Source organism: Centruroides vittatus, unplaced genomic scaffold (assembly GCF_030686945.1).
Source record: "Centruroides vittatus isolate TY-2023 unplaced genomic scaffold, ASM3068694v2 scaffold_149, whole genome shotgun sequence".
Taxonomy (NCBI): Eukaryota; Metazoa; Arthropoda; class Arachnida; order Scorpiones; family Buthidae; genus Centruroides; species Centruroides vittatus.
In genome coordinates, this window is record NW_027122681.1 from 2,354,903 (window position 1) to 2,368,021 (window position 13,119).

General features: G+C 34.7%; 1 protein-coding gene across 2 annotated transcripts in view; it reads right to left on the bottom strand.

Moving 5' to 3' along the window:
* Positions 1 to 7,954: 7,954 nt before the first annotated feature.
* Positions 7,955 to 13,119, bottom strand: part of LOC136987235 (chorion peroxidase-like) — a 38,314-nt gene continuing 33,149 nt past the window's right edge. For both annotated transcript variants that reach the window (XM_067284931.1, XM_067284930.1), the window contains exons 5-14: positions 12,856 to 13,029; positions 12,617 to 12,766; positions 12,382 to 12,483; positions 12,197 to 12,310; positions 11,198 to 11,333; positions 9,695 to 10,234; positions 8,664 to 8,833; positions 8,298 to 8,391; positions 8,148 to 8,216; positions 7,955 to 8,061 (exon numbers count right to left, since the gene is read on the bottom strand). In XM_067284931.1, the coding sequence (XP_067141032.1) occupies positions 8,156 to 8,216; positions 8,298 to 8,391; positions 8,664 to 8,833; positions 9,695 to 10,234; positions 11,198 to 11,333; positions 12,197 to 12,310; positions 12,382 to 12,483; positions 12,617 to 12,766; positions 12,856 to 13,029 (1,541 nt within the window). In that variant the 3' untranslated portion in view covers positions 7,955 to 8,061; positions 8,148 to 8,155. The remainder of the gene's footprint in view (positions 8,062 to 8,147; positions 8,217 to 8,297; positions 8,392 to 8,663; positions 8,834 to 9,694; positions 10,235 to 11,197; positions 11,334 to 12,196; positions 12,311 to 12,381; positions 12,484 to 12,616; positions 12,767 to 12,855; positions 13,030 to 13,119) is intronic.

Genomic DNA, 13,119 nt, shown 5'->3' on the forward strand with positions numbered 1-13,119 from the left:
TTTAATAAATAAATAATTAATTTTTTGTTAAAATAAGGAGTGAAAAGTTTAATTTTCGGGCTTTTCCGTTTTGGTTAATGTGACGGACCTTATTATGGAAAGACGATAACGATCCATTCGGCCATATTGTTGTTAGAACTAGATATTTTCTAGGAAGACGAAGCTGCGGAGTAAGAAAATAAAATTGTGCGGGAAAGGGTTTAAAACTGATCTAAATTTAAAATTAAGCGGAAAAAAGAAATTGTCGGAAATTGACGGCAATCGGAAACTCGATTCACACGTAACGCGCGACCGGCTTACAACCGGCAACCGGACCATAGACTTGACATGGCGAACTTCGAATATCTTGGCCCTAGATCGAATTTCAGAACTGTAGCTTCGTCACGAGTAATATATATTATGAATCTTTCATTCGTTCACGCTACAGAATATCTTTGTCTGACATCCCGCTTATCCTACAGTTTTGAGGATCCGAGATGGAATTCGAACAAGAAACTCTCGGGAATTTTTTATGAGCGGTCTATCTGGTTATATCGGGCCCCATCTCTCAACACTCGATTGCACCCATTGTGGGCCTGGCTAAACCAGAAATAGGTATATAAAAAAGCCTACTTAGTGTCCGTAGCATCATACGGCAGAAAGAGTTAAAAGTGAAAAAGAAATTTGTTTTTATCATTTCTAATTTAATAATACTTGATTAATTATCAATAGTAGATTATAAACTGTACATAAATTCTACATTTTTATTTTATTTATTTTAAAAATAAATATAAATAACAAGTAAGTTTACATCTGATAATGTACTAGACCCCGTTTTACGACCGTACTCTTTACAATCCTCGTTTTTGCGACTCGCGTAAATATTATAATGTACAAAGTTTATTTCTATTATTCATTTTGTGCAGTATTATATAATTATAACTATATTCTACTACTGAGGAACTGTATTTACGGGAACGTATTATCAATTTATCACGTTAAACTTAAGAAAAATACACGATTCGCTTTACGACGGATCGTAAAGCAGCCGCTACTGTACTTAAATTATCTTATTAATAAATATAAAATACTTAAAAATAGATTATTTTATTTTAAAATCGGAAATTTTTTCAAATTTTCATTCAGAAAAAGTACGATTTTATCAGTTTAAAGTGAGTTTCATGCCAACAAAAATGCGCGTTAAGCACTTTCTTTGTTTCTCGTTAACACTAAGTTCATTATTTATTTCGTTGTTTTTTTATTTTAGGATCTTGGCACACGCATAACCGATATTTAAGATAATTAGCAAATATAGATTTTTAAGTACTAGGAAAAAAAGAGTTTGAAAGAGAATTCTTTCAACTTTTACAGTGTTGTTGATCAGTTTTCACAGAACAATTCACAGTATCCTTTCATACACTGTTAAGTGTTTTTAAACGCATTTTTTTAATGAAAAAGCACATTTGTATGTTTTTTAGTGTTGTTATTCACTTGTATGATTAGCTTACCAATGGTCGAATGGATAAAAATATACTAATCGTGGGTTCGCACCTAATCAACGGGTTGGCCACGTGGAGTTTTCTCGAGCTTTCTTCACGTGGCCAATAACTAAATAAGGGCCAGTTTCCCATAAAAGACTGCCCTTCTCGGCAGATCGCGCGTGTATCGCTTTGCCGCATACGAATAAAATAATACCAAACCTAAATAGGACCAGTTTTCCATAGAAAATGGAAGAAACCCATCTTGGCATATAGCAGTTGCGTTGCCTTATCCAACCCATTTTATTAATTAAAACAGTATCGCATCAGGGTATGAGAGATGCAGGACCAGTCACAAATACGAACTCAAAAAGATAAAATTAGACAGGACCGCATAGGCATACCCGACCATGAATGAGAGTCTTGCATTCTTAGAGGCCTCATTTCATTGCTCATTGCACTAATTTTTGTTTCCTCGTATCTGTATCTGTATTCGGTAATAACTGTAAAGAAATTGAACTGGAGGCAATAAAAGATATTCCCGAATATGAAGAAGATTCAAATATTTGACACATATTTCGATATGGGTAAAATATGGCTCCGCGACTTCATACTATATTATGTTACGATATATCTTTATGGTGGAAATAATCTGAAACTGGCTACAAATAGCATTTAGTTTCCTTTTTTGTTTATCACTCATTTTATAATCTAGTCCTCATACTGAAATTACTGAAAATAACTCTTCTGGGTTAATGTTACTTATGGTTCCAAAATGGCGGCTCGTCTTTGATTCCAGCAAATAGAAGAAAGGAAACAGTGGGGACGCACGTTCTAACCTAACCTAACCTATTCTAATAAATTACCATAATTATTACCAACAAAATTATTAGAATAGGTTAAGTTAGGTTAGGTTAGAACGTGCGTCCCCACTGTTTCCTTTCTTCTATTTGCTGGAATCAGAGACGAGTCGCCATTTTGGAACCATAGGTAACATTAACGTTCTTGTGGAATAAAAACGGCAGAATGTATTCTGAGAAGAAATGAATAGAGCTGTTACAGGTGAAAGCACCAGATTCTTCTACGCTACCACCTTAAAGGCGATGACTTTAATTGAAAACAATTCACTTAAATTTAGTATTATATTCATGAATTCAAAAATAGCACATTGAGAAGTTATTGACACATGGTAACGCGACAAAGCAGACAGTTCATACAGTTGTAACCAAGGCTTCATCTTTAAAGTTCGAAAGACTTGTGTACATGTATACTTCGAATCCGGACGAGTCGAAAATTCTAGAAATTTTTCGGAAGGTGATCTTTTCGGGATGTGTCGGGCCTCCGTCCCACACCATATACAAAGCATTGAGATTTTGTATGTGAAACACAAAGGATCTCATTTAAAACAATTTTTGCAAAATTAAAACCTCACTTATGCAGCCTTCGTCGTTTTTTTAAAACTCTTTTCGCCCAGTCGGCACTAAAAGAATCTGTATTTTTTTTTTTTTAGCAAACCCATTATGGGTCAGCCAGGTCAAAAAAAAAACTAATGTCCAGTGCCACTGATGAGCCACAAACAAAAAGAATAGATTTCAGAAATGGCTTTGTATTTGGAAAAAATAAATATTAGTAGGACCTCTGAGAATTCAAGAGAAGGGCACGAACCTTTTTGAGGCCATCCCCATTATATTATACAAACAATAACAGCACCAAAAAATCTTAAATTTCATTCGACTAAACAGAGATTTTTCTCTCAATTAATACACAAGAAGTAAAGTGAAAAGTTTGTAACAAATGAGCCCCGTATACATGATGGCCCCGAGTAACAGAACCAGACTACTGTAAAATTTGATCCTTATTAGGAAACAAATTGTAAAGATTTCTAAATTACAAAGGAAGGAAGTGAAACGTTAAATATTTATACTGACCTGAAAGTAATTATTTTACTGTTTTCTCAAACAAATTTTATGAATAAGAAAGACCTAAACACCAGAATCACTTTGAAAATATCGTTTCACGAGGCAAATTTCTGTCCAATTATCCAACGTTATGCGATAACCGCCGATCAGTTTTAGTTAAGATATGAAAGTTCAAAGTTCAAAGTTCGACTAGCTGTTATGTTATTCGATATTAATTCATTTTATACAAACAAATTAATTGAAATTTCTAATATATAATTATGTAAATCCGAAATTTCGTAGTTTAATTAATTTTTACAAACTTTTGAGGCCCTGGCTTTGTATATTTGTCAGGGCCTCAAAACTTGTGTTACAAAATTGTTCGTTCCGTGTATAAAATATCTCAGTTTTAGCCAAACTTTATTATTTATAAAATACAGTAAAACCTGTCTAAAACGGAAACTTCCAAACCGGTACTGTCTTATTCCGGTTTACACAGGTTTTACTATACATGTTTTGCTTCGTTTTTTTTTAATATGCTGGGTCTTTAAAAGGGTAAGAGGCCCGGATCTTGGGCATTGAAATGCTCTGATTGGTCTAATAAGTTCTCATGTTTGATGACACCTCCTGATTATTTTGGAAGCGAATTCAGATTTAGGGCCTTCTGTTGTTGAGGATCGAAATCAGAGCCAGTTATAAGCTGAACAAGCAGGGCCTCACTTCGAAAGGCCTCTTTCTATTCTCAAATACAGTTTATACATATTGCTCATTATCATTTGGTGTAGGAGAAAGGACCCTATCTTACTTGTAGTGCAAAGCCACAATTCTAAATCTGGCTCTAGCCAAAACCAACATATTTTTGTTATAAGTTTTCGATATTTCTAGTATATTTTATCAGAAAATATATTAAATATAATATTTACTTTATATAATTTAAGAATCTGTACCCAAATCTGACGTTAAACTCGATGCCATGGGTTCAATAAAGCAATTTAGTTGATAGAGAAATATGCGTGACAATGGACGTCCATAATCTAATATAACTCGAACCATGCCTTCTCTTCCTGCCCTACGGGCATTTTAGTGCCCACAGGGCAAGGTAGACCCATGTGGCACTAGAATATCATCGCAGGTTCTTTTGCCCCTGATGACACGAAAATGCCAAGGTAAGAAGAACCTGTGATAATCGCAAAGAGTAAGATGTGCCCATGATGGATCCTAAGGGCTTAGTACTCATTCACAGGTTCCGAAATGTCCATTAGATTTAATTGATGGAATAAGGCAATGGCAACACTTGCCAAGAAGGTGGAACCTCTTGAGAGGAAACTGGAACCCTATTTAAGTGTTAGATACACCAAGAAAACCCAGAAAAATCCGAATGGTTAGGCACGAACTCGCAACTATCAGTGTTACTGGTTTTATCCATTCGTTCACTAGTGGGTGGCAATAAGAGGGCATTTTTTTCTATATACATCGTGAGTTCGGCCCTACTTTCAAAGAGGACCGAGTTGCGTGGGACGGGGCTCGAGAATATTATTTGCTGAACTATAATTTGTTTTTAAAGACTTATTCTCCCATACCAAATCATAAATTCATTGTAATTATGAGTTTAAAAGATTTTACACTAAAATACAACTTTACAACTTTAAGTATAACTTATATAAGTAGTATTTTCTATTGAAATTCCAATTATTAATATGAAAATATTGCTTTAAAGTTATTTTGAAGTTATATAATGAAGGTTTATAACCATAATAATAGTCAGGAAGTTGGAAATCATCGCTCGAAGCAAGTTTAATTTTCCAAATGATATCTTTTAATTATCGTTTCTCAGAAAGAGAAACCATTAACTGGTGCCAGATCTATTTATCATTAAAATTTTATAGCCACATTAAAAATTTCTCAGAACTATAAAAGAAAATATAAGAAATTTACATTTAAAAATATTATTTCCGTACAGCAAGACCACCCGTCAGCGGTCCAGTGGATAAAATCACTGAACACTGGTAATTGGTCACGGGTTCGAACCTCAACAACAGGATGCCACGTGCAGTTTTCCGGGTTTTCTTCCCCTTTTTAATTAATTAACACCTAAATGGGGCCAGTTTCCCATAAAAGACCTCCTCCCTTCAGGACTTCTAGGAGAAAGTGGCCTCTATTTAGGTGTTACAAAGGTAAAGAAAACCTGGAAAACTCCACGAACCCGCGACCACCTACCACGATTTAGTGGTTTTATTCTCATTTGGGCGCAAATTTCTTCAGAGCCTACAAAATTACGACACTTAATCAAGGCCGAATTTAGATATAAACTAAACAGGTAACAGCTTAGGCCTCAGGCCTTTAAATTAATTGTTATTTGGTGGAGGGGAAAAACAACTTTATACTGTATTAAAGCTTAGAGTCGCGACATTTATAAATCCTGTCCTGGTGGTGCCATGCGTTCGTTTTAACCTATCATTTCCTCCCAAGAGGGAGGGAGGGAAGGAATACATATACGGAATCTCTAACTACCCTAAAAACATGAAGACATTTATAAATCCGGTCCTGGTGGTACCAAGTGTTAGTTATAGTTCGTTTCAACCTGTCATTTCCTCCCAAGACAGGATTTTCAGTGAGGGGATATATATATATATATATATGGAATATCTCGGAAAGACACTTGCACTTCCTTACGTGCTCCTTTATTATAGGGCTTCACCTGTTTTAACGATTTTTTTAAAAATTCAATAATTACAGTATAAACCTGTGTAAACCGGAATCGCGCGGTACCGAATATTTTCTTCCAGTTTGGCAGGTTTTCGTTTTGAACGGGTTTTTATTCGGGAATTTTATATAAAACCCACCCCTACCCTCAAACTTAAGCTTTTTGCCATTTTATAATAGTTAAAAATATCATAACAGATGGCGCCACACGCAATTTGAAATTATTTTGCCGGGAAAGTTACGTAACTAGCAGCTGGATTTTTTTAATGCTTAAAATATGAATTAAATTGGTTAATTAACATTTTTAAAATTGGAATTTTTTTTTATATAATTGTCTGTCCGTAACGCTTTAGATTAATTTTAAATCAGTAAAGTTGGTTTATACTAATCATTGGGGCAGGGTTAGCTTGTTATTGTTCTCTTTGTTTTGTTCTATTGTTATAAATTTATTTTTTAAAATTTTTTGGGGAGGTTTTATTTCCTGTTGTAATTACTGCTATTATTCTAGTTCTTAGTCTCTTATTTTTATTTTTTATTTTTGTTTCCCTTAAATAGGAGTCCTGTGTTTGATGTTCGCTCAATAAGGCTCTTTTAGGGCCTTTCGGAAGTGGAAAAAGACCTGGGCCTCATATCTTTTCAGGCTTTCGGTGTATTAAAAATGCGTTTAAAATTATACAATATTTTTAAAATAAAGTAAGACCTGTGTAAACTGGAATCGCATAGCAGGTTTCCGTTTTGGGCAGGTTTTATTGTAAATATCTGTATGATAATAATATATTACAGGGTTCTAGGAATTCCAGCTATTATTATTAATAAGATTGCAAGTCTTGTTCGTGGTGAATGTCTGTTCGTTTAGCCGGCTCTTTACAGTTGTTTCGAGGGGTTAAACGCGCGAAAAATGACATTTAATCCGTTATTTAATTTTGAAAAAATAAATTCATGAGGTAGTGTACGAGGAAAAAATTATTCAAACGATTTTATCGGAGATTTTATCAAAGAAATATGTCACAAAGTAAACTTTGACGATCGATGCTTCACGTGTATTGTACAATGTACGAATATGAGGAAATTATTTAAAAATTATCGGAATGTAAAGCCATTTTTTTCCTAATTTAGTTCACAATGGTTTTAAAGAAGGTTGTAAAGAACAATGTATTGTTTTAATGTTTTAACGTGAATTTCTTACGTATGTTTAACAGTCAACAAACTGTAAATTAAGGAAAACGATTAAAATTTGTGATTTTGTGTAATACGTAACTCGAAAAATACGCCATACATAAATATTTTATCGATAAATTTATGAGATATAATTGCTATAGGATGCGATCTGCGTTTACTTTCCTGTTTACTTTACTCGGAATCAATGAACGGACTAGTATTTTATTATAATGTAGGAAAACCTGTGTAAAGCGGAATCTCACGGTACCGAATATTTTTCCCCGGTTTGGCAGGCTTCCGTTTTAGACAGGTTTTACTGCATTTTTATGCTTTTCAGAGAGGGATGATCAGTGGCAGGTTACATCTTCAAACAAATGTCAATTAGGGGGCTCCACGTGTAGTGTTGACTACAGACATTTTTCGTCGTGGAATTTTTTTTTGGGGGGAGGAATATTTACTTGTAAAAGATTGGTTTGGTTGGGAACCCCAGACAGTTGCCCTATATACCCATAAGATGGGGTAGCACGCCACTGGGGATGATACCACATATGCTTCAGCTAATTTCTTTAGGGGATTACACATTTTGTATTGTTTAAAATGGATGATAGACTGTGTATAGTTCTAACATGGTACCACACTGTTGTATTTTATTCCCTACGATCTTTATAAATAATTCTTTAGCGTGAAATTATAACCATTTGTTATTATAACCACATATTATTAATAACAACACTAATATATTATCTAAAAATTACGAATTTTATTTTAAAAGTTTATATCCAAATAACGGATTTAATAGTATATCATAACGGAAATGTGTTTCGTGTATAAGCGAAGATTTTAACCTGTAAACAATGTTAATATTCAGTAAATTGTTCAATTTTTAAAAGAATTAAACGTTATAATTGAATCCTTACGTTATAATACTTACGTTATAATTTAATCCTTCCACGGAAGAAAGTTTAATTTAGGAATTTGAGTGCACGGTACCGGTATGCTACTGCAATAAACAGAGCAATAATGGCATATAAGTTCTTAATTATAATTAATTAATTAATTAATCGTAATTAATTATACTTACTCGGTATTTAGCATATCAATATTCATACGTTTGACTTTCGTTACTGCACATACAATGGTAGACATTGATACACTTCTAATAGCTCCTCTCTGCTCTGGAAAATTGTTTTAAAAAGATTTCAGAAATAATTATAAATTATACGGTAAAACCTGTCCAAAACGGAACCTGCTTAAACGGGAAAAATTCTTCGGAACGGAACGATTTTTTTTATGTTAAAAAAAAGAAACCTGCTCAAAACGGAAGACTTCCAAACCGGAAACTTATTCGGTATTGTACGATTCCGGCTTACACAGGTTTTACCGTAGAATGAATTTTTATTCGGTGATGCAATAAATTTCTTTATTTTTAGAGGTTTTTTTTTTTTACCTTTTGTGAAAGATCCAATCTCGCCTAGGTGAGTATGGTAGTATCTATCACCAAATTTCAGATTAAAGTATTGTTTTGCTATAATGAATGCACTTACAGGGCCAACTATAGCGTCGTCTTCGGGAATTTCGCACAAAATACCAGCAAATAAGTCTATGTCTTCAACGTGCCTTTAAGAAATAACATAATTTATTAACGTTAATAGATCCTAGATTTATTTTTAAATTAATTCTTCTTAAGTTTTCAATACGATACGAAGTGTGGCCTAAAAGATACTACCAAATTTAATACTTATTCGTTATGTAAAGTTTGCTTAGGTACCATTCAAGTAAGCATTTGGAGTCAATTGTATTGAAATACGTTCAATCTGAATCTTTCTAAAACTTGTTACTAAGTTTGACGTCAAACTTTGAAAAATATTTGTCGGAATGGCGAAGATTTCACACTCAACAGACAACTCGAACCCTTCAAAACCCTTTGGATTGGTTTGGTTTGGGAGATCTGACGAGGGGTTCCTCCTGTGAGATTTAGTTTGGGCGATTTACTGAGGGGATGCCTCTCGAAAAGTTTGGTTTGGGCGATCTGCTTGGGGAATGCCTTCTGGGAGTTTTGGTTTGGGAAATCTACTGAGGGGGATGCCTCTCGAGAGGCTTATCTATGGGAAATTGGTCCCTATTTAGGTGTTACAGACGTGAAGAAAACCCGTACGCTGCGTGGCGAGGGAGAACCCACGACCAACCAATTATTTTATCCACTCGGTTATTGGCTGGCGGATTAGTTTGGTATACTGTAATTTTGAGATATATCTGTAAAAACGATTTGGATGTGGAGAATATACAGACTAATTTTTTTCCATTATATAAAGATCGTTGACGTCAAGGGAAAAACACATGGAACACACAGTACTTGCTTCGAATGCCGATTTGAATGATGTACGAGTAAGATTGTATACCTCGTATAAATTATCAAGCTTTTTAGATACCTTTTGGGCCACACAGAATGTATCAACGGGAGAAATCTCGTAAATTTACCTATACAACGATTTAAATTTCTTTTTACACGTCTGTTTCATTGGTAAGTCTTCAAAGGATGTTATTTTACCACCAAAGATATACTCGTAAAACGCTACAAAACCAGGTAGGCCATGGTCTCTTCCCCTTTGTATATTAATAGTAGAAAGGTCGAGTGCAGTTATGTGACGTTTATAGAGATTTTTTCTGACAACCTTCTCTAAGCACCTATCGAATTCCTCCTGATTTTGAACCACGCTTCCTCGAATAATATCTTCTAACAACCCATTGAAGATTGGCCTAGGATCAAAATACACGTCTGCGACATTCAGGGCCGCTATGGATCCATTTTCGGACAGTAATAGGTATTCGTCTGGGACGGTGCTGTGAGCAAATCTAAATATGCTAGTTGGGAAGGCGTTAAACAGCGCAATTGGTAAAGTGCTATCGTACTTAGTTTCGTCTTCGCATAGACCGTGTTCTTCTGCTAGTCGGAAACCTACAACTTTTGGCAAGTAATGACAGTATGATATGTGTTGGAAGACGGCTCCGACAATCCTTCTAAAATATTTTTAAAAATTTTTAAATTATTATTTGATGAATAGATTAAAATTAATAATGGAGCTTGCATTTTTAATATCATCGTCATAATTAACTGTAGCGATTTTAGGCATGGATAACAGACTTTTGTGTAGGGTGGGCACGGGCAAGAAGTCGATCGCGATCCACTGGTATATCGTCAGAAAATTTCGGAGTGACCGGTCCAAAATTATGGGAATTTTCCCTAGGTTTACCCCCAATATGCTGGAAATTTCCTCTAAATTTACCCCAAATTATTTTCCCCTTGATGTACCCCAAAATTTACCCAAAAATTCGGTCAGAATTTTGGGATAAATTTACTTGATTTAATAATATTTTATATTTAGACTACTGTTTCTTGTATTTTAATACTTTATACCGATAAATACATTACAGTAAAACTTTTGTAAACTGGACTCGCGCGATACGAATATTTTTTCCTAGTTTCCAGGTATTTGAATAGGATTTTTTTAAACCTAAAAAAGCATCCGTTCTGAAAAATTTTTTCGCTTAAGCAGGTTTCCGTTTTGAACAGGTTTAATTAGTAATTATTAGCGTTACAAGGCTGGCGTTTTTTTTTATTCGTTGGGTAACCGCGTGACTTGGAATATACTGTAGATAGCCCTCATCTTACAAAAGTCTACCCATCCCTGGTGTAGGGTCTCATGCTTTTAAGAGCCTCGAATAGACTCAAATGTAAGAGTGTTTTAAAACTCTTTCCACCCTGTAAGTACAAAAAAGGACCTCGTTTTAGCAAGTCCATTGTAGGTTCCGCCATGCCCACATGGTGAAAAACTGGACTAGATACATCCATGAAATTCCTTGGGTTTTTCGATTCGCAAGTACAGTACAAGCTTGCGTAGGTCCTAGAACAACCTAAAATCGCTACTGCTTATTAATAGAAATTATACTGAAGAATAATTTTTATCAATTTTAATAAATTACCTGGCTTCTTGGTAAATTGTTTCTCCATCCCAATGTGGATTTAATAAGTGAAGATTATCCGCTACATAGTTATGGAATCTCAAAAATATTGTATGTATAGACAACAGTAGAGGATGTTGATTACTTCGGATATCACCTGTTTATTAAATGTCACCAAATATTTAATAATTACAAGTGTCATTGCATCTATCAACTTTAAAAAAAAAAAGAGCACAGTTAAACAGCTATATGCTGTTACAATAACTGCAACAATTTCATAAATATAAAATATTGTAATTAATATAGCTTATATAATGGTATATAAACATCAGCATAATACAGGGCGACCTAAGAGTCAGTTAACAGTCTTTTTTAATGTGCTCTTCAGGTAAGTTACTGTACAGTAGCTTACCTGAACCTTACCTAATTGCACGAAGTGTTCCAAAACTCATCCCCAGGACCGTTTTGAGAACAAACAAAGCACGTCCCCATCCGCATGGTGCAGTTAGCATTGTAATTGTCCAGTTTGGGCTAGAAAAAACCCTCATAATCAACCCTCAAATTCCTTTAAATTCCGCAAAAGTACGTTTGGTATAGATTTTTTCATTGTTCATTATTGGACCGGTTTGGTTTGAGGAGCTCTCACGGGCATCCGTTACCGGGCGCGATATGTATTATTGACACCACACGCAAAATACTTCCGTTAAACAAGTGCTTAGAAATCATTTTTCCTGTGATTTTGGAGGAGACATTGGAGTCAACAGCCGAAAGTGCCATTCTGAAATTTCAGATGGTAGCAGGCAATGGAGATAGACATATTGAACATGTTTTGTGATGGCTAACAAATCTCCACTGTACTACATTGTAATGCTGAAATAAAATTGTAAATTATCCCCATGTGTAACTTGTGGAACTAATCCCCCCTCCCGTGAATTTTCTTCTCGTAGCCTCATTACAGTCTTTAAAATAGTTAACTGACTTCGGACCACCTGTATATTTAAAGAACTGTTCTCAATAAACCTGTCATAGGGCACACGTATCCTTCCTCTTTCAGGGTGCACATATCGTTGGTGATATCTCTATTCGGAGGTGGGACATCCCCAACGCCTTCTATAGTTGTAACTCTCAGTTTCCCTAATAGAAATGACGTATATTTTAAAAAAATACAGTTTAAAAATTTGAAATAATTATTAAAATTATGTAACCATCTCCGCTGTTGGTCCTAAGAAATGTGACGTCTTCTTCTACTGCACCGTAGACTTGAGAGCAATCGATCACTGGAGTTTTCGCATTTAAGTGTTCTCTTACTGTATATAATAATTTTATTACACGCAAAATAATAAAGTAATTATTAGCAAAATTACTATGAAAATTAGTAAAACATTAATGCTGTTAGGAAATATAATTTTAAGTAATTAAATTCATCAGGATTATACGGACCAGTAGAGCATGGATCGCAGGGTCTGTCTCGTGGAAAATTCATGCACGTGACATTAGGAAATTCGGGATCACTGGGTCCAAACGGTGCCGGTAAACATTGAGGATGCTTCATACTTTCGGCAAGGCAGCAATTAAAAGGAGCATTGTGGGCTGTTTAATTAACATTACAAAATTACAATCGAGTAGTCTACATGTTAACAATTAAAGTGTACAGTATTGTTATTTTTAACACGAATTACCTAGGCTAGTTTGCTTGGTAAGAACGTTATCGTGATCTAAAAATTGCCCAAACACCATCAAAAAATTGGAATTGGGCCTTCCGGGCATGCAAATTTCTTCATTCAAAACTTGCGTTACCGTTCTAGGTTCCGGTAAAGGCAGGTTATCAACACTTCTACGAGGAGCATTAACTCCTGGTATTCATAGATTAATGATGATAAAACAGATTAACGAGGATATAAATAATAATAATCATCATCATCATCATGAAGAGAAGCTACTTA